The sequence below is a fragment of the Marmota monax genome, unplaced genomic scaffold (assembly GCF_021218885.2).
Source record: "Marmota monax isolate L192 unplaced genomic scaffold, Marmota_monax_Labrador192_F-V1.1 WCK01_AAM20220418_F8-fsc00235, whole genome shotgun sequence".
NCBI classification, from domain to species: Eukaryota; Metazoa; Chordata; class Mammalia; order Rodentia; family Sciuridae; genus Marmota; species Marmota monax.
The window spans coordinates 2,223,859-2,244,300 of NW_026693185.1; the positions used below are offsets into that span (position 1 = coordinate 2,223,859).

General features: G+C 45.1%; 1 protein-coding gene across 6 annotated transcripts in view; it reads right to left on the minus strand.

Moving 5' to 3' along the window:
* Tyw1b (tRNA-yW synthesizing protein 1 homolog B) overlaps window positions 1-20,442 on the minus strand; it is a 175,401-nt gene that overhangs the window by 112,079 nt on the left and 42,880 nt on the right. For all 6 annotated transcript variants that reach the window (XM_046456021.2, XM_046456019.2, XM_058583040.1 and 3 more), the window contains 2 exons: window positions 9,629-9,738; window positions 1,624-1,801 (listed from right to left, as the gene is read on the minus strand). In XM_046456021.2, the coding sequence (XP_046311977.1) occupies window positions 1,624-1,801; window positions 9,629-9,738 (288 nt within the window). The remainder of the gene's footprint in view (window positions 1-1,623; window positions 1,802-9,628; window positions 9,739-20,442) is intronic.

Here is a 20,442-nt window from a genome sequence, read left to right on the forward strand (position 1 = left end):
AGGTCTTATCACGTAGCTAGAGACAGCATTAGTGACGATACCCACTAAAGCAGATCAGTGACTCTCCCAAGAAAGACCCCCATGGAAACTCGTGTTCTGTGAGCCTGAGAAGACACTGCTCAGGAGTGGTTCCCTCCTGTCCAGCCACCCCTGCTCTTTCACTAGCACCAAGCACATGCTTTTGTTAGCCTCAGCTGTGACAGAAGGACAAAGCTACTGGGCAGTGCGGCTCGTCCTTTCCCTCCTATCTGCCTCCACACTGTGACCACAGCTAGTGGGGGCGGCATGGAGCTCTTGCCCATAAGCCCTGCAGGACTGTCACTGGACAACGCCCCTGGGAGGGTCATTGTCAGCGAGGAGCCCACTACGTTGCACCTGGAGTACTGAAACCCTCCTGGGAAAGTTGAAGACCTCAAGAAGGCCACCAGGACGAATGCAACGCTTCCAAGGTAGGGCGGGGAAGCCACCAACACAGCCAGGCTCTTCTAGAGAGACACAAATATCCAGCCTGTAAGGCACCCAGTTACCCAGGCAGCATGACCACGTCCTCCTGTGAGCTCAGACCAGAAAAGGCTGCATGACGCTCGCCTAGAGCTGCCTGCCTGGGCTGACCGCTGAGCAACTGCCTGGGCTGACCATTGACCGCTGACCCGCTGAGTGCAGCTGCACCATGAACACATGGAGCTTCCAAGATTCAGTCTGGAGCCTCGTTTCCCTGAAAGAAATGAAGACCCCAGAGACAACTGGCATCTCAATACCTCCCAGTTCTCAGAAATGAGCACCGAGAACCACTTTCTTCCTGGTCTCTTAGGCACAGCATGGTGGGGGCCTTGGCTCACATCGGAGGAGCACTGATGATGGAAACAGAAGTGGAGGCCATCTCAGGACTAGCTGGCTCCAGAGTGGTTTCAGAAACTTGTGGTTCATGATCCAGTATCTTGTAGGGAACACTCACTGCCCTACTTTTAAGCTTTACTCAAACTACATCTGACCTTCAGTATCCTTGGGGGACTGGTCGCCCACAAGGACCCAAATCTCTGGAAGCCAAAGCCTGCAATGCTCGGATCCCTAGTATGAGAGATCTCTGTACCTGTTTATGACCCACGCACACCACCTGCACACCTAAGTCCTCTTGCTGTGCCGCTCTCGGAAAAGCAAGAAGAAACATCTGCACACGTCCCTGCAACTGTGATTTTCTTTCCAGTGTTTCCCTCTGCAGTGGGGCATCCACAGAAGCACAGGAGCAGAGTATTCACATCTTCTGTTACGGAGACCAGAGGCAGGAGGTTGCCACGGTTCAGGAACCCTCAACACCTGGGCGTACACATTCTTCCCAAGCTGGCAGGATGCTCTGCTTCAGAGGAAGGTATGCCAATAGGTCTCTGCCAGGCTTGGCAGTTGCAGGAATTCTCCCAGGATTTCAGCAACCACCTTCATAGCTCACATGTCCACTGACTTATACCATCTTTTCTGGAATGGGTTCTGACAAGCAGGACCAGGTCCACCTTCTTGAGTTGGGTATGTAGTAAGCAAATCAATCCCTTCCAATGTCTAGGAGCCTATGGGTTTCACTCTACAGTCACACAGATCCAAGCAGCTTTCACAACAGGCTGCACTACTCACCTGATTTCTTCAGGGAACTGTGCGTTTGTGACAAGGAAACTGGAGATTTTGCGCTGGTGGAGTAGCTGCAAGAACCTATTGATCTCAGGGTACATTATCGGTTCTCCCACGAGGGACAGTGCACAGTGCTTAACCTTCATTCCTTCTTCAAACCGCTCTGCTTTGACACCTGGTACTCCTGCAGGACAGACACAGAGGAGAGGAACAAGTCAAGGAAGGCACTGACCGAGGACACTGCCTTTCCTTAATGATTCTTTGGTTTCAGAGAATAAATTCATTTTTTGATACTAATCAAAAAATATACAGCAAGAGTTGGGTGGGATCTTGAGAGCCCGGCACACAAGAAGCACTCATGAGGGACTTGCTGCTGCCACTTTCCTCCAATTCGTGACGTCAATGACTGGCATCCACAACAATCATGACCAGAGTACCGCACTCCCATCCCGCATTGCCAAGAACGTGAAGAAGAGGTACTTTCACTGACCAGCTGTGCCTCAGCTTTCAGGAGGTAATTCTATTTTACACACAAATAAAACCCACCTTAAGTGAGCAAGTGTAAGTCCAGCACAGGAGGTGCAGGCTGCCCTCAGCAGAACCCAGGTGACAGGTGGTGTCCTCTCGGACACCCATCCCTCTAAGCACACGTCACAGCAGTATTTCTGGATGAATCATTTCTTAGGCTATGAGGATCTAAGATCTTTTTGTTTAATACCAGGAATTGAGCTCCGGGGTGCTTACCCACTGAGCAACATCCCTGGCCCTTTCTTATATTTTATTTAGAGACAGGGTCTTGCTAAGTTGCTGAGGCTGGCTTTGAACTTGCAATCTTCCTGCCTCAGCCTCCAAGCTGCAGGGGTTACATGCATGCACCACCGAGTCCAGTGAGATCTAAGATCATAACTCAAGTGAACCACGGTTTTAAACACAGCCTGATCCGAGACAACGCAGCACCACCCATAATACTTCCTTTTGGTGGTAAGAAATACCACCAACTTTAACATCCCTCCAGACAGAAGAGTGAAAGGGCAGATTCAACCTGAACTCCAAAGCTGCCCCAAAGCTCAGAACATGGAAGAACTGAGCCCTGGTGAGACCCTGGCCAACAAAGCTTGGATGCCCAGGCCCAAAGTCTGATTCTACACAATATTTGAGTCTCTTACTTCTCTTTCCCTAACATGTAAGATGGTGATTTCACACATGCATGCAGACATAATTATGAGAATTAAATAAGCAACAGAAATGCTCAGCACAATGTCAGACTCAGCACATAAGCATTCAAAAAAGTGTTTACTGCAAATATTTTAATTTTGTGATTAAAAAAGAAAATCAAATGTTTTAATTACTTCAAATGAAATGGTAATTCCATTCAATTAAATGAATGAGCTAATCACCTACTATGTGCCAAGCACTGTTCAGGGGACTTTTCTTTCAGTAAATAAAGAGGCGAAAGCGTGTGCCTTTAGAGTTTAGAGTAACACTGGACACAGCAAGTCCATCCAGAGCACAGTGCACCCCTCAGTGCAGCAGCCACCAACACCTGGGACCTCTGAGTACCTGGCAGAGCCCGTGTGGACTAGAGGCAGCCTTCCATGGGTCTTCTTTCCATAAATGTAAATCAAGGGCCAGGCTTAAACTGATGGCTAGCACACTGGCAAGGACTGTGATAATACTAATAGTCAGAAGGTGATAAACATTGGGAAAGAAAAGGTAGAGCAGACAAAGGTGTGGGAGGAGGCAAGTAGTCCTGCTTCTGGCCTGCACCCTAGGTGGTCCCAGTGGGAGGTGAGGTGTGTTCACCTGAGGAATCTGAATAACATGGTGGCTTTTAAGTGTCACTCTGGGTGCTATAGGGAAGACAGAGGGACAAAGAAGATTATCTGCCATGAGGCCATAATACAACCTAAGCAAGAAATTCACTCGACTTGGAGGCTTGGATTAAGATGGCGACAGCGGAGGTGGAATTGCCAAGGGGATCTGCATTAAAGACAAGTCAACAGGACTTTCTACTGGATTGGACTTACAGCTCCAAACATCACTAAATCACTAAAAAGTTAACAGCCTGAGCAAAAGAGCTGCCATCAACAGAGACAAAGCAAGTCCAGCAGGTGGCAGATAATGGGGAGAGGGAGTGGTTATGATCAGTGCTCAATCTTAGACGTGCCAAGTCTGATGCGTCCACTGGACATCTGAATGTACACACGACATTCAAACCTGGATTCTGGGTGGAAGTAAACATTTTGACAAAACGATGGCATTTCCATCCAGGGACTGGATAAGATCACTAAGACAGGAAGTGCAGACAGGAGAGGATCAAGGACCCTGACCCAGGACACTCACAATTCTAGGAAGAGAGGAGAGGTCAGCAAAGGACACTGGCAAGGAGCCGCCAGAGAGGAAGGAGGACAGCCCAGAGCAAAGAGACAAGTGCCACCTTTTGGAGAGCTATCACTGAACCATTACCACCACACCTGCCCGTCAGACAGCCACAAGAGCAAACAAGGACCAACCTTTACAACCACAGGCTCTGGGATTTAAAAACCATCCTGACAGAAAAGGCTGGCCCTGCAAAGCCTCTTCCTGTAAAAGCACATTCCACTCCAAACTGGCAGCTTGAGGCTCCCGCAGAGTCCTCCCTGGAACCAGGTGCTCACTGTCCTCCAGCAGCTGCCCATAGCCTCTGGTCTCATGGGAGGACATCTTGGAGAAGGGCAGTGCCAGCAGCGGCAGCACCCCACTGCATCTCCCCAATGCCGTTCCCACGACGCACACAGCCCTCTGTCCTCAGGGACCAAGCCCTGACCTTCCACAATTGAACTCTGCTTTGCTGTTGGAATCTTCTGGTTTTACTGGTGGTTTTAAGCAACTTTTTTTTTTTTTACTTCTGGTTTTAAGCAACTTTCCTGCTGTTTCTCTGACCAGGGTCATTGCCGCAGTCTGGCTGGGCACAAAATAACCGAGCCGCCACAAGGCACTTGTAGGTTCAAAACAGGAACTCCCCAAACGCCACTCACGTGGCCCTTCTAGGAACACCACCAACCGGAATCCCTCCTCCGGAACTTCCCCAACCAACACAAGAACTCCAAAGTAGTGGGCAACAGGGGTCTAATATACAATTGAATACACAGCTTAACATAACCATCATCATCTCAATGGCTCGGTGGCATCACCTCTCAACCACTCCCTTCTGGCAAAAATGCCATGCATCATTCCAACTCAGCTGTGGCTCTCAGCAGGTCATCAGGTCACACCTCTCAAGGAAGAGGCCAGAGCAAGAGCTCAGGGCTCCTGGCTCCTCTTAACAAACCACACAACCCACAGACCAACATACGAGCAAGCCAGTGGTTGAGCTTCCCGCATTCAAACCTGGCTAATCAGAAATAAAATGTCCTCTTCAACCCTTCCTGAGCCTTGGGGCTGGACGTCACAGATACATCTGACACAGACACCCGCACTGAGGCTCTGCACAGGCATGCTCAGGGGCACCAGCAGGTGGTGCACTCCTCCCCCTTCCCGTCTGTGTACCAGGCTTGTCAAAGCCAGAGAGCAGACCCTTCCTCCGAGGTCACTCTAGATGAGCATCTGGCACAAAATGCATCCTTTCAACTCTGCATCTTCAGGACCCAGGTCGCTGTGGACAGCAGTTTTACTCCATGAGTACTGAGCTGCTGCTCTCCGCAAGGGCAGTCAGAAGGGGCAGCAGCATTTTGGAAAAATGCTGACTCACAGTGAAGTTCTGACCCACTTTTAATCAATACAGAGCTAATTGTGCATGTGTATAAATGGAAAGCTAACACAGTCATGAGAAGAAAGATGATTGCCTTCAGAACTGAGAACAGCAGCACAGAAGGGGAGCATGAAAAAAAATCAAGAGAATGTTTTCAAAATGTGCTCAAGGCTGGCCACTTGGCTCAAGTAGGAAACTCCAACACAATGGGCAGCAACAGTCATTGTCCTGTCCTCCAAAATAAAACCACAAATGAACCAGACCCACGACAAAATGCAGGTATTCCCCCCCTCTAGAAAACAAAGGACTCCATGCCAGGGCAAAGAACGTTCTTAGCAAGCTAAAAAGTGGACCTCTACAGAGAAGCCAAAGTGGACATACCTGGAACATAACAAGCCAAAGGGAAAGGCTTCAAGCCTTTAAAATAGTGTACTTTCCAATTTACAAAAGACATCTGTTTCTAAGCATTTTTAAGACTAAAATCTGTATTCCCACAGATACAATGCTACTATATGTAAATTAATGAACATAACAAATCCCTGTTGGGAAAACATAACGGAGGCAGCACCCCAGAAAAAAACCCCAACATGGCGTCTAACGACCCTCTTTCTCCTCTTTGTTTCTTTCACTGGCACGAAACATTCCCACCAGCGCCAATGTTCAAACCCTGGGAAGCCTTAGCCCCAATTAGAATTAACTTCTTGGGCTCCGGAACTGACATATGGAAGAGCTTGCCAATAAATGGGCAACCTGTTATCTACCTCAGCCCTGCTACCTCTCTTTAGATCTATATAAACCCACAGCCTTTTGTAATAAAGTGGAAAACCTCTTTGGTGATCTGTGTCATGTGGTGTGGCATCTTCCAGTCTTACAATCCCCAAACACCAAACTAATCTGTAATGTACCTAAACCATAATACTGATAAACCGCTTCAATATGATCTAATAATTTCCAATACTATTTACTATGGGAAAATGTGCTCTAAATTCCAACTAAGGAAGCCAGAAACACACGTTTCTTCTGGGTTATTTGCTCTGTTTTTTGTTTTGTTTTGCTTTGTTTTTGTTTTTTCCTTTTAAGCCACGAAGGGCACAGGGCAGCAAGCATGGGGGCTTCAACAGGGGAAATTCAAGCATGTGTTGGAAGAGAGACAGAAGCGGGTCCTGCAGGGCACCTGGAAGAGGGCAGGGCACCTGGAAGAGGGCAGCTCCTTGTCACAGGGCCGGGCCTCTTCCCCAGGCCAATCTCCACAAGGAGCTCAGGGCCAGGAAGCCAGAAGAGCCTCCACCAGGACATGAACAGAGGCCAGATTTCAACCTGCAGCCAGGGGAGGGTGTGGGGCTCAGAAGAGGCAGTGTGTCCCTCGACCCTCGCCTGAAGCTGAGCAGCCAGAAAGGAGGTGGCCTGTTTTACCTGCACCTGGTCCCCTGAGGCTGAAGAAAGGGGAGAGCTCACTGCAGGGCCCAGACTGGTGGGAAAGAGGACAACCACTGGTGAAGGCCAGAGTGGGCAGTGACGCATCACAGCAGCTACACTGGTGGCTCTGCTGTTAGCTCTAGCAAGTACCTCACCCTCCCATAGCCCCGCACCCTGCTCTCCCCTCCCGCTGCCCCATCCACTCCTCAACAATCAGGTCTTTGCCTCTTCTAATACTGTAGTTTCACGGCAAGATTCACTGCAGCAATTAGAAAAGGAAGCCAGATTTTCAAAAACCAATGTGGCTTATTTTGACTCAGAATGAGGTAAGAAGCAGTAAACAGCCTCCAGGGCCCCAAACTGGAGGGGAAGGGAGCTGGCATTCATTATGAAAACACAGGCGGAAGGAGCTAGCCATGCCTGGTTCCCCACATCCACCACACCTTCACCGGCACCACCTTCTGCTGGTGGATAGAGAAACTGCTGTGGTAAGATGAAGAGCTGAGGTCTCCCAGGCCCGTGTGGAAAACCTCTCCATCAAACTTACTGTTGAGTCAATGTTTTGCTGATGTGGTAACATTTTCCAAAGTCAATCAATTAAGGAATAAAAGAAAGCACCTGCTGTGAGATTTTCCCAGGTGACACCCTATCAAGCCATTCTTAGGAGAAAATCTGGTGACAGCGGGACTCCACCTCGTGCATTCTTAAGCCAGCTAAGCAGTCCCTCAGCTCTGCCCCTGCTCTCTGCAAGCCACAGCCGGTTATCCCCTTGGAAGGCAGCACTCACTGAAAAACCGCCTTGGCTTCCTACACCTCTGGAACCTTCTGCGCAGTTCAAACCCCCCAAGCCGGTCTGACAGACGACCCAGAACCCGCGTTCTTGTGAACTCACCCAACATGCCTCACTAACTTGACAAAGTCAACTCCATGACTTATTCATTACTGATTTCCATTTAAAGTGCATTTGCAAAAATGTTCCTGTCAGAAAAATTACTACCAGAACTCAGAATGCCATTCTGTACCAAGGGCATCTCAGCAAGGAGACACCCTGAGAAAACTCTACCCAAGTGAACATCTTTCCCCAGGGCTGCTTCCTCCTACAGCAACTGCCTGGGACACAACTGCCCAGGAGATTCAGGGCTTCCAGCAATAAGCCCCCACCAGGGTTTAGCTAGCTCCTCAAGAACACACCAAAAGTACACTCAGTAGAGCAAAAAAAGGAAAAAATCCTGGTATTTCCTGCTTCTGACATTACTATTTGTAACAATTAATTTTATGTGTCAAATTGGGTGGGCCATAGTGCCCAATGCTGAGTCAAACATTATTCTGGATGTTTCTGCAAAGATGTTTTTTAGATAGGATTAAAACTGGTGGATTTTGAGTAAAGCAAATTATACTCCATAAAGTGGAGAGACCTGATCTAATCAGGTGAAGATGGACCTCCCTGAGCAAGAATTCTGTCAGCAGACTGCCTTGGGACTCTTGCCTATCCCCTTCCCAGGTCCCGAACCTGCCAGCCAAGCCCATCACATTCAGGGCTCGCCAAACTCCCACAGTTGCAGGAGCCAATTTCTTACAATAAACAAGTCAATCTCTTTCTCAGTCTATTCTTTGAAACACACTCTTCTGTTTCTCCAGAGAACCCTGAATATACTATCCAGAAAAAAACAAGATGCTACCTTTAAACATACTGTGTATGTGATTTGAGGATCAACAATCACTATTAACTAAAGTAACAAAAAGGCTAAGAAAAGGTAGTCAAATTCCAGTTGAGACTTATTGTTCTTTACCAACACTTTCATTTAATTTCCCAAAAGTCTGGTAAGAGACCCTGTTTTATCCAAATAACAGAAAGCAATCTATCCCCACCCCACCATAAAAAATGATTCAGATTAAAAGTCAAGGCGAAAAATTACAATACTTATGAGCATCTCTGCAAATGTAAATGAAAAAAACCTACCCATAAACAAACATGTACAGGTCTATTCTCCCTAGTTCATAAAGAACAAGGCAAAACTTTATTGACTGCTTTTTGTGAACTATTATTGATGTGGAATCATTTTGTTAACAACACAGGAGGAAATCAGAGCAACCTCTGTTGGAATCTTTTTACTGTCAAATGTGGAAGGAAATGGAATAGAGGCGATAAGACACGTGGTGGGGAGCACGGGAGCACACTCAGCTCATCACTCACAGTCACTGCTTGATGAAGCCACCTATTTGCAACCCCAGCTCTGCAGAGCGGTGCTCAGGAGGGCTCCGGCTCCGGCTCCGACTCACAGAATTCACCCTGTATTTACAAGCCCTCCGGGTGATTCTAATACACAATAGATTTTGAGAACAAGACTCTCTAGTAGATTCAAATATCTTTTAAATATAATTAAAAAAAGAATTGAATCAGAAAATTCTAGAAACTGAGTGGCAGATTTTTTGCTGTATTACTATAGATTACGTGAAAAAAACTTTCGATATAATCCGTCCTTTTTTATAAGGCATTCAACCACAAAAGCTTTTCCAGTACTGTCTGATATTACTTAAGAACTTTCCTATGACCTAAAATCCCCAGGCCATTCATAAGGCTGTGCCCACCAGGACAGAGAAATGGCAAAGCATCTCAGGAAGGATGATATGCTCCCAGGCAAAACTTACAGATCGAGCTGCTAGCCTTTAGGTTGAATTTTCAGTTTTTCCATCAAGCGGAATATAAAATTTAAAATTTTTAAAGGTTAAGATACATAGAATATTTCTACAATGTTTTTGCTTCCCTATGGGAAGTTTCCAGCAGAGCAAAACACCCCAAAGAGGCAATCCCCCCACCACACTGCTTCAGGCTCCAAGTGGTGCTGCTGTCCCTCTGCAGAATACCTCTGAACTGCTTCATCATGTCCAGGTGGTTTTCCACAGCGCCCTCCAAGATCATTTCAGGCTGGTCCATCTTCCATCGCCACTCGGTGCCCACAGGGTTGGTGTGGTGCCTAGGAACAAGATCAAAGGTTCCAGTGACAATGTCTTGGCCAGGAATCTACTGAGATAGCCCCCAAACCAGGGATGGCTTCCTCCTAAGAGCCCAGCTGTTCATGACAGCACCTACCAGTCATGACATCTGGCAGCAGGGTGGACAGAGAAGCCATTCCCATCTCTGCCCAGCTCCTGCTGCTGAGTCAACTGCAGGTACAAATAAACTGCTTTGAACCACGCTAACCGTGCCCAGCACAAACACAGGTAACCTGCCACCACCACATTCTCATATCTAAGTCGATCTTCATAAAATGAGTGCAGGAAGCTGGACACATGCTTGAAAATCACAGAGAGGGCCTGAGACGGTGCTTCTGGGTGCAGGCCTGGGGAAGGAACCAAGAGCTCCTACTGGAACTGTCTCCTGGGCTCCCTGTGGAGCAAAAGTGGGTAGAGATGGACTTCCTACGAGATCAGGAGAGTTCTGCTCCACTCTAATCAGTGAGAGAAAACCACAGCGACAGCCCCAGCCCCACACTTTGGACAATCAACAGAATGAACAGGTCACATCCCACATCAGTTTGCTCAGATGAGAACCACGTACTTCTACAGTTCTCCTTTTCTCACATTTATGTGGTAAAGCCAGCTCTGCTCACAAGGATCTGTTCTCTTACGTTACTCTGTCTCATCAGGCAAGTCTGGGAGTGTCTGGCCAAATCACCAATCTCCTTGAGGCCATGCTGTGTGTCCATTCCATTTCCCAGAGTGTGGTCTGAAAGATGCTCACCAAAGTGGAGGGATGCTGAAGTTCTGGGAACAGCTGCCTTCATATTATCCTCCTGGAGAATTACTAAACACCAAACCCGGTCAAGGTGCTGGCTGTTCTGCACCCACTCTGTGCACATTGTAGGAAGAGAACTGGCACACTGGGTGCCAACTAGACAGGCCCATCAGCTCAACACCGAGACCACCACCCATATCCAGCCCCTCTCAGCACACACACTGCTACTGCAGGGAAAGAAAACTGCAAACCAACACCTCCACAAACAGTGACAGAAATCCACCATCCACTGGCCATCAGAATCCAGCCACATATAAAAATTAAAACACACTAAAACCACAGTGCTTATGCAAGAACACAAGGCTGGTTCAACATTTAAAACCCAATCACCATATCTCACCATATTAACACAATTAAAAGAGAAAGAACATGCATCTCAAGGTGGGAAGTATTTAACAACCTCAATACCCCTTCTTGACCCAAAACCCTAAGCAATCTAGGAATAAAGGGAGATTTCCCACACAGGGGATCAACCAAAAATCTACAGCTAACATCAGACTTAATGTAAAAGAATTAAAGTTTACTCATTAGATCAGAGAACAGCAGAGTGTCCTCTCTCGCCCCTCCTACTCAGCATGTAGGTCTGGTCAGTGAAACTGGGCAAGAAAAAAGGGAGAAATAGAATGTCTCTCTTCACAGATGACTGTCTACACAGAAAATTTTAAAAAAAAAATCTATTAAAAAAAAGAGAGAATTTAAAAGGGAGCCTAAAATACACAAAATCAATTATAGTTATATATCAACAACGAAAAACTATAATTTGAAACTAAAAGTACAATTTAAAATAGCAGTAAAATTTATAAGTAGGTATGAATCCAAAAGAACGTCTGTGGCTTATATGCTGGAAACTGTGGACCGCCAAAGCCCCAGATGAAGGCAGAGACTCGCCACACTCGCGGGAAACCCGATGCTGGGCAGACGCACAGACCTGCGGAACCCACTGCAAGTCCGAGGAGCCATGACAAGTAAGGTGATCTAAGAGTCCCTATTAAGCCAGAATGGCTACAAGAGTGGTGGAAATGGAAAAGCAAGATGGGATTCACAGTGCGCAATGTCAAGACAACTTCTGAATCTGCAGTGCTCTCCTCAGCGTGGTGTTGGCCAAAGGAGAGACACAGACCCACAGAGCAGAGTGAGAAGCCAGATGCAGATTTACTGCCACGAGGCTCCGACAAGGTGCAAAGGAAATTCCACGGAAAAAGGATAGTCTATGCGATAAACTGTGGTGAAACAACTAGATACTCACAGGCAAAACAACAACAAAACAATACTCCCATCTATTTCTTATACATTAACAGTAATAAACAACAAATTGATAACATGTCCCTTCTGGTATCGGCCAAGGAGGAATAGAGCACACCCATAAGACCCATGATGCCAGTCTAATCATGACAAACACCAGACACAAAACACCAGGTCTCCAAAAGACCTCACAGGTTCTTCTCAAAAGTGTCAAGAACAATGCTGAGCCACCCAGGTACTCAAGAGGCTGCTGCAGTTGTGGTCCCTGGAGGTTTGGCTACTGCTAGAAATGGTGGAAGAATCTAGCATCAAGCATATTGTGCTGATTCTACAGGAATACAGGATGCTGGAGTTGGGGGGTCATGGAAGCTACCAGTGAGATTTCAAAGGAAGGCCTGGGAAGCCAGGCAAAGTGCAGCAGGATCAGTCTCTGTGGGCTGCCCCTGACAGGGTGATGCGTGGAGATGTGAGGACAAAGTTAAAGTTGCAGTGGAGACCCTCAAGATTAAGAGATGCCAGTACCATGAATGCTGTTGAGGAAAGCTGGAGAAATTGAGCCAAGACAGAGGCCATGTGGGTTTCAACCAGCAATGCCATAGGGGCAGACCTACACAGCTCTTTTTTTTTTTTTTTTAAAGAGACAGAGAGACAGAATTATAATATTTATTTTTTAGTTATCAGCGGACACAGTATCTTTGTTTGTATGTGGTGCTGAGGATCAAACCCGGGCCGCACGCATGCCAGGAGAGAGCACCACCGCTTGAGCCACATCCCCAGCCCCCTACACAGCTCTTTGGGGAGAACATCGTACGTAATTCCAAGTGTTCCAGATATTGGACATGGAACTACAGGACTTGTTTGCTCAGTTGGATTTTAGTCTTACTTTGGTCCCATTCCTTCTTCCTATGCCCCTATTTCTTCACATGGAAACATTTCTTTGTGCCTTTATATATGGGATATATGTAACTAGATTTGATTTTTACAGGGGCTCATGCTGAGAGTTTGCCTTGAGTTTCAGAGGAGACTTCAGATTTGGACTTTTGGTCAATCCTGGAACTGTTGAGACTATGGGGACTCTTGTAAATGAACTAAATATATTTTGCATTGTGAGATGAGTATGAGTTTTTGGAGGCCAGTGGGTAGAATGTTATGCTAGGTATTAGGTGTCCCCCAAAGGCTCAGTGCAAGAAAGTTCAGAGACAAATGATTGAGTTATAAGAAATTTAATCTAATCAGAGCATTAATCCCCTGAAAGGGATTAATTTGGTTGTAACTGTTAGGCAACTTGGGTGCAGCTGGGGGAGTTGGATGCCTGGGGATGTGCCTTTGGGATGTATATTTTGTCCTTACTGAGCTGAGAGCTCTCTCTTTCTCTACTTCCTGGTGTCATGTCCCAACCTGCTTTCTTCCACCACACACTTGGGACTCCTCTAGGGCTCAGAGCAATGGAGCTGGCTGCCTATGGACTGAGACTTCTGAAACCATAAGCACCAAATAAAGTTTTCCTCCTCCCAAAAAAAAAAAAAAAAATGTCAAGAACAACCAGGAGAGACGAAAGACACTGGGCAACCACACAAAGTGGGGCCCTGCATGCAGCCCAGAAGAGAAGGGCAGTGTCGGGAGCCTGGTGACATCTCAGGGGCCTCCAGATGAGCTGACGGGGCGTATCAGCATTCCTTCTGGTACCTTCTGGACCTGGATAACTGTTCTGGGGCAATGTTAGATGCTAACGGGAGCAGAAGATGGGAAAGGTGTACAGGAAACCACTGTGCTAGCTATTCAACCTGACATGGGAGACTTTTCTTTCTATGTAAGGAAACAGACACTAGTACTAAATGTAGCTCTGTGGTAGGACACTTGCCTAGCATATGTGAGACCCTGGGTTCCCAGCCACAGCACCACTAAACAAAAACAAAAAACAATGTTGCAAACATTAGGGAGAAAAGTTTTTACATTCACATACTGAAGTATAAATTGACAGAATCTATGTCCAAATATTTTAATCAAAAAAGGCAAACACTGAGGCTGGATCTGTAGCTCAGTGGTAGAGCACTTGCCAGGCATGTGTGAGGCACTGGGTTCAATTCTCAGCACCACATATAAATAAATAAATAAAGGTCCATCAACAACTAAAAAAAGAAGACTTTAAAAAAAAATGCAAACACATGGGCTGGGGTTGTGGCTCAGTGGCAGAGCGTTTGCCTCGCACATGTGTGGTCTGAAAGATGCTCACCAAAGCGGAGGGATGCTGAAGTTCTGGGAACAGCTGCCTTCATATTATCCTCCTGGAGAATTACTAAACACCAAACTTGGTCAAGGTGCTGGCTGTTCTGCACCCACTCTGTGCACAGCACGTTGTAGGAAGAGAACTGGCACACTGGGTGCCAACTGGGTTCAATCCTCAGCACCATATTAAAAAAAAAAAAAAAAAAAAAAAAAAGGGTATTGTGTTCATCTACAACTAAAAGAAAATTTTAATGCAAATTGATCAGAATGGATTACACAGCCAGCTACAATGGCAATTCAAAACTGTATTTGCATAAATAACCCTATTTTGGTCCTGGTTTTCTGATGTTCCTCCTCAGTGCTGAGCTCCGCATCTTGGTCTGTTCTTCAGGACTTTCCCCCAACAGTTATGATCACATTGCCCTGCAAACCTTATTTCTCATACTGTTCCTCTCTGGATTAGAACAGGTTAGGTGTCCCTTATTTGAAAATATGAAATTCAAAATACTCCAAAATCCAAAACTGTGAGCATCACTGTGACCTCAACAAGTACAATTTCTTTCCAGTACTGAGGACTGAACCCAGGTCCTTATGCATGGAAAACAAGCTCTCTATCACTGAAGTGCATCCCCACCGTCAAGTGGAGACTTTCAAAACACAGCCTTGGTTTACAAAGTTATTACAAATACTGCATAAGGGTACACTCAGTCTGTGTGTGTAAGGTGTATGTGAAACACAGATGAATTCTGTGTTTAGACTTGGGAACCATCCCCAAGATATCTCATTGTGCGTACAAAAATTTTCTAAAATCCAAAGAAACCCAAAACCTGAATAACTCTGACTACAAACATTGCAGGGGAGGCTGAACCCATATCAAGGTTACATTAGCTTCCTAAAATTAGCTCAGAAGGGCTCCCTCTTTCTGCACTCACTGGAGAGCTACTTTCCTTTGAATGTTAGCTGGAACTTATTATAAAACCATGTAGACCTGGTCGGGCGTGGTGGCATACACCTGTAATCCCAGCCGCTCGGGAGGCTGAGACTGGAGGATCACAAGTTCAAAGCCAGCCTCAGCAAACGCGAGGTGCTAATAAGCAACTCAGAGAGACCCTGTCTCTAAATAAAATACAAAATAGGGCTGGGTATGTGGCTCAGCAGTTGAGTGCCCCTGAGTTCATCCCCACCCCCAACACACCAAATAAATAAATACGCAGGCCTGGTTTCTTTCAGGTGAGATTTGTATGTACTGACTTTATTACTGTGATAATCACTGGATACTCAGTCTGACTCTCTTCTTGAATCACTTTGACAATCAAAACTGACTAAAGATTTGCCTGCTTTCCCAAAATTTCCCAATAATCATAACAGTCCTTTCTATCTTTGATCTTTGTAGCATCAATATTCACCTCCCCTCCTCTGCCATTTCAATTTTAAAAACCTGATTTTTAAGTAAAGCGCCCACCATTCCCGGTTGCACTTGGCTGCCTTTCCACATCAGCTGCTGGGCCTGGGCCTGTGGCTTGGGCTTGTTACTTGGTTGTCACCAAGCCTCCACAGAACAGAGAGCTCATCACTAAGCTGTGAAGGAAGGTAACTTAAGTTCACTCACCTTGAAGCAAACTACAAACTGCACTCAGGCAACCTGCTTGGGAAGGGCCTGTGTCATCTGCATACTGTGGCAGCACAGGGTTCAGTAAGGCTGAAGCACTACTCCACAGCAGACTACATTCTCAGCAAGGGGAAAAACTATCAGACAGATGTCAGAGAAAACTTAGTTTAAGTAAGAATTTTTATCAAAATTATAGCACTACTTTGAAGCAAAATTACATTGTGATCCTACTAAATATAAAGAATAGGGAAACATTTGTGGACGGAATGAATGCACCTTATTAACCACCTTAAAAACAAAAAACCAACTGCACATCTTTCTCTGCTCCTGCTTTTTTTTTTTTTTTTTTTTTTTTTTTGGTGGTGGTGCTGGGGATTGAACCCAGGCCTTGTGCATGCAAGGCAGGCACCTACCAACTGAGCTGTGTCCCCAGCTCCTCCTGCTTTCTAAACAGTGATTTAGTTTAGAGGGTTAAAAGTCCCACTCTCAGTAGATCTTGAGGCACTTTGATATGAGAAGATCAATATCAAGAATGGGCAAGAAAAGCCGACTGGGAGGCCCAGAGGGTGCTCGTGCACATATTGACGAGGGCACACGCCACAGTGTCTGCGCACAGCACCAGCGCCTCTGAGTGCCTGGGAGCGGCAGCACAGAGCTGGAAGGGAGATTCCTTCTCACCGTGTAACTTCTTGTCTGCTTTGAATTTTTTATCATATGCATGGTGACCTTTCAAAATACATTTTAAAACTGGTTCTACTCCCACTGAAGACAAACGTCACTCACTTGAACAGTGTCACTGAGAGACTCACACCACAGAACCCCCACCTGGACACAGCGCATGGCTTTCCGAGTATTTGAAGAGTTGTGCATCCATCGCCAGATCACCCTCAAACTCCTCATCCCTAGGCAGCCCCCACCCAGCCTGCGCCCAGGCAACTGTGGGACCCCATCCTGGGCCCGCAGACCCGCCCACCTGCCCATTTTGGGCTCTGGCACCTGCGCCTGCACCTGAACACACAGCGCACATCACTCCTCAGTTTCCTTTTGCTGCCAACAGTATCCCTTCATATGATTTTTCCACCTTTAATTTATCCATTCCTCAGTTAATGGACACTTGGGCTATTTCTTTTAGATAGTATGAATTTCTTTTCATGTTCTCCCAGCGCAGTTTATACCACTTTTGAAAAATTATTCAAATCCTTTGCCCATTTTTTTTAAATGGGTTATTTGTTTAAGACAAATACAGCTCTTAATTTGAAATTTCAAAGAATAAAATTTTCACTTAAACAGAAATAAGATAAAACACAACGGAGAATTTGGGGTATGTTTGTATTTCAAGAAATAAATCCCTCTGAATAATATTTTACCTATCCATGGCCACTTCACACATTATCAGAATAAAATTAGAAATTCATTTTTAAAAACTCATATCTGTGTACATCCCTATAGTTTAAAAACACTTTCACATATGTAATCTCCCTTAAAGCAATTAAGATTTGTAGCAAACCTATAATAAAGGTAGTGTTGTTTTATTGTACAGTTACGGAACTGAGGCTCTGAGGCTATTTTAAGAATGGGCTAAAAGAAAAACAAAACAGTTATGTAAGCATTTAAATCAACTTTTACTGAGCCTTTTCTTATATTTTTGTTAATTTTTTTTAATTGAAAAAAGTCTTTTTTTGCAGGAAGTGGAGTATTTGCTGGGATTTAAGCCAGTGGCGCTCTACCACTGAGCTACACACCCAGCCCTTTTTAATTTTTACTTTGAAGACACTGTCTTGCTGAGAGCCTCACTAAGTTGCTGGGGCCGGCCTCAAACCTGCAATTCTCCTGCCTCAGCTCCCACGTCACTAAGGTTACAAGCGTGCACCTACACCAGGCTATATTCTTCAGTGAAACAGGGTGAATTCTAATTTGAAAAGTTAATATATTAGCATTTCTTTACCAGAAGTCATCATAAATAAAATATCTCCATTTACTCAAATCTTTCTAAAATATCATTGATACATAACACTGTTAAGCATATTGTGTGCTTTTCAAAAATCTGAGTAAATTTATTGTTCAGGAAACCAAAGGACTGCATTATTTACTAGCTATAAACAGGCAACAAAGGTAAGAGGTATAATCCTTGTGCTCCTTCTTTTTTTTGATTTTTTTTTAAATATTTTTTAGTTGTTGATGTATTTATTTATTTATTTATTTATTATTTGAGGTGCTGAGGATCAAACCCAGTGCCTCACGCTTGGTAGGCAAGTGCTCTGCCATTGAGCCACAACCCCAGCCCTCTTTTTTTGAATTCTGACCTAAAAAAACACTATGTCAACAATCTTAAAGAGATCAGGAAGTACATGTACTGTAAAATGTGAAACAGTGAGAACTAGAGCACAAAGCATTTGATCATTTCTCTCAACATCTAAGAATAATACAATCCAAATATTACAGCCCAGTGATCCAGAGCCAGCAGGCTTTTGTCTTGAAAGTCCCCACCCCACATTTATAAGCACACACTCTGCCCCTAAAAGAAGCATGTCGTATCTCCATTTATTTCAGTGCTGCACTGTCCCAGGTGTGGACCACTGTGCCCAGGATGGTCTCAGCAGCAGCCCAGCGGGCGTCATGCAGGCCATTTCCTGCTATGGGGAGCTGACCTGTGTGTTACAGGTGTTTAGCAGCACTCCTGGCCACCACCCACTGATGTCAAGAGCACCCTCATCAGTTTCAACAATCAAAATGTCTCAGGTGTTGTTAAATGTCCCAAGTCTCCCTTTGTGATGAAATACAGCAATTCTGTCCCCAGTGGAGAAACCACCGATTTAACAGGATGCCCAACAAAACACTTTTGCTTTTCAACATATCCCTAGACAAACAGAAAAGGAAAAACATGCAAAAGAACTTAATATGAGATGATAGCTTTGCTGCCATATTCTTTTTCAAAGGCCTTATTTTTACGTTTTACTTCATCTGTCAACTGAAGTATATATAGATAAGCAATATGGTGGCCAACATTTGTATCAAAACAGGATTAAAGGAGGTAAATGGAACATGATTGTCTATGATAAGTGTGCGAGGAAATGCATTATACAATTCCCTCTTTCTACCTGCCTCTCCAAGGGTTGTGACAGGTACATGCACAACCGGGTGCTGACCAGGTCAGAGGGTCATAGCTGAGGAAGGCAACAGACAGTCCAATGGCTGGAGAGGAAACAAGGAGAGAGATAGGACACTGAAGAGTGCTCACTGAAGCCCAGAAACTTAAAAGGTCTCACGCATCATGGGATACACGCTAAGAAAAGAACTAAGACCTAAACTGTCACCTGTGCTTGACCTTTTGACTCAGCATAAACAGGAAGTGAAGACTGAAGCCCAGCTCTAAGTGGACTGTCCAACCTTGAAAAGAGTGTCCCAACAGGGTCAATCTACAAGAGGACATGGAGAGGTTGTTTTCCCCCAGGCCCTTTAGCCCCACAAGTTTAAGAAAATCTCTGTCAAAATATTAGCTGACCATTAAGCTTAACAGACAGGCTTCAGAGACAATACATAACAAGGAAGAGACTCTTTTATATAGGAAATGCTTATTTAATTTTTCATTAAACACAAGAGTTTTCCAGAGTAAGTGAATCAAGCATAGATTCTTTTGTTTAGACAACTCACTAAACAAGAAAGAACTAAAATCCAGAGGAAGCAATAAACTAATCCTGAGGGGTAGGAAGAATCCAATTTCTAGGGGCTGGGTTGTGGCTCAGCAATAGAGCGCTCGACTAGCATGTGCAAAGCGCTGGATTAGATCCTCAGCACCACATAAGAATAAATAAATACAATAAAAATATTGTGTCCAAGTGTAACTGAAAAAAATATTTTAATAAAAAGCAAGAATCCTACAACTAAAAAACATTTTCATTAAAAAAAAAAGAATCTTATTTCCAGAGTTAACACATTATACTAACCAAACTCTGCAGCTTTCAAAGCATGAAGAGAAACGCAGGCAGGCTCACAGAGACGCGGACCAGGCTTTCCCTGAGGACGATGGCAGGTCCACCAGAGCAGGCCTCATCCCACTACCTCCAACACACACAGGGAGCTGGTGGAGCCCATGGGGCGAGCGGGAGAAACGGGAGAGCAACGCCTCGACAAAGGCAGGGCATCGGTGAAAGATACACAGACAAAATGGAGGCCAGCAGAGGTGCGGAGCCAGGAAGACCAAACTGCAATAACTGAAACAGAAACTCACTAGAGGGTTTGAAAGCCAAGGGTTTTATTATTTTTTTTTTAATGTTAGCATTTATTTGTATTTTCATGGCCTTTTCCCTAAAGTTGAATGCAGATTTTACCTTTGGTTACACATGTTACATATTTGGTTCCAGTTAAAACAGATTGATATGGTAGTATTACTATAGTAGTTGAGGCAAAGGAAATTTCATAAAGCACAGGGAACATCTAATATGATCTATAGAAAGACATTTTTTAAAAGGTCATTAAAATGCTCATCTTGGAGTTCAGAACTTTTAAAAAGCTTTCTTACATCTAAGGAGCTTGTCTAGCATGCACAAGGTCTGGGGATTGAACCAGGGTTGCCCTACTACTGAGCTACATCCCCAGCCCTTTTTATTTTTTTTGAAACAGGGTCTCACTAATTCTCCATACTGCCTTTGTACTTGTCATCCTCCTGCCTCATTGTTTTAGAGTTTCGGGATTACAGTGTATGCTGTGGTGCCCAGCACACAAAAAAAATTTGTGAAAGAGATTATATATGAATAATTTGCATTCCCTGGCTCATGATCTTTCTAAAATTTCAGTTTGAAGATAAAC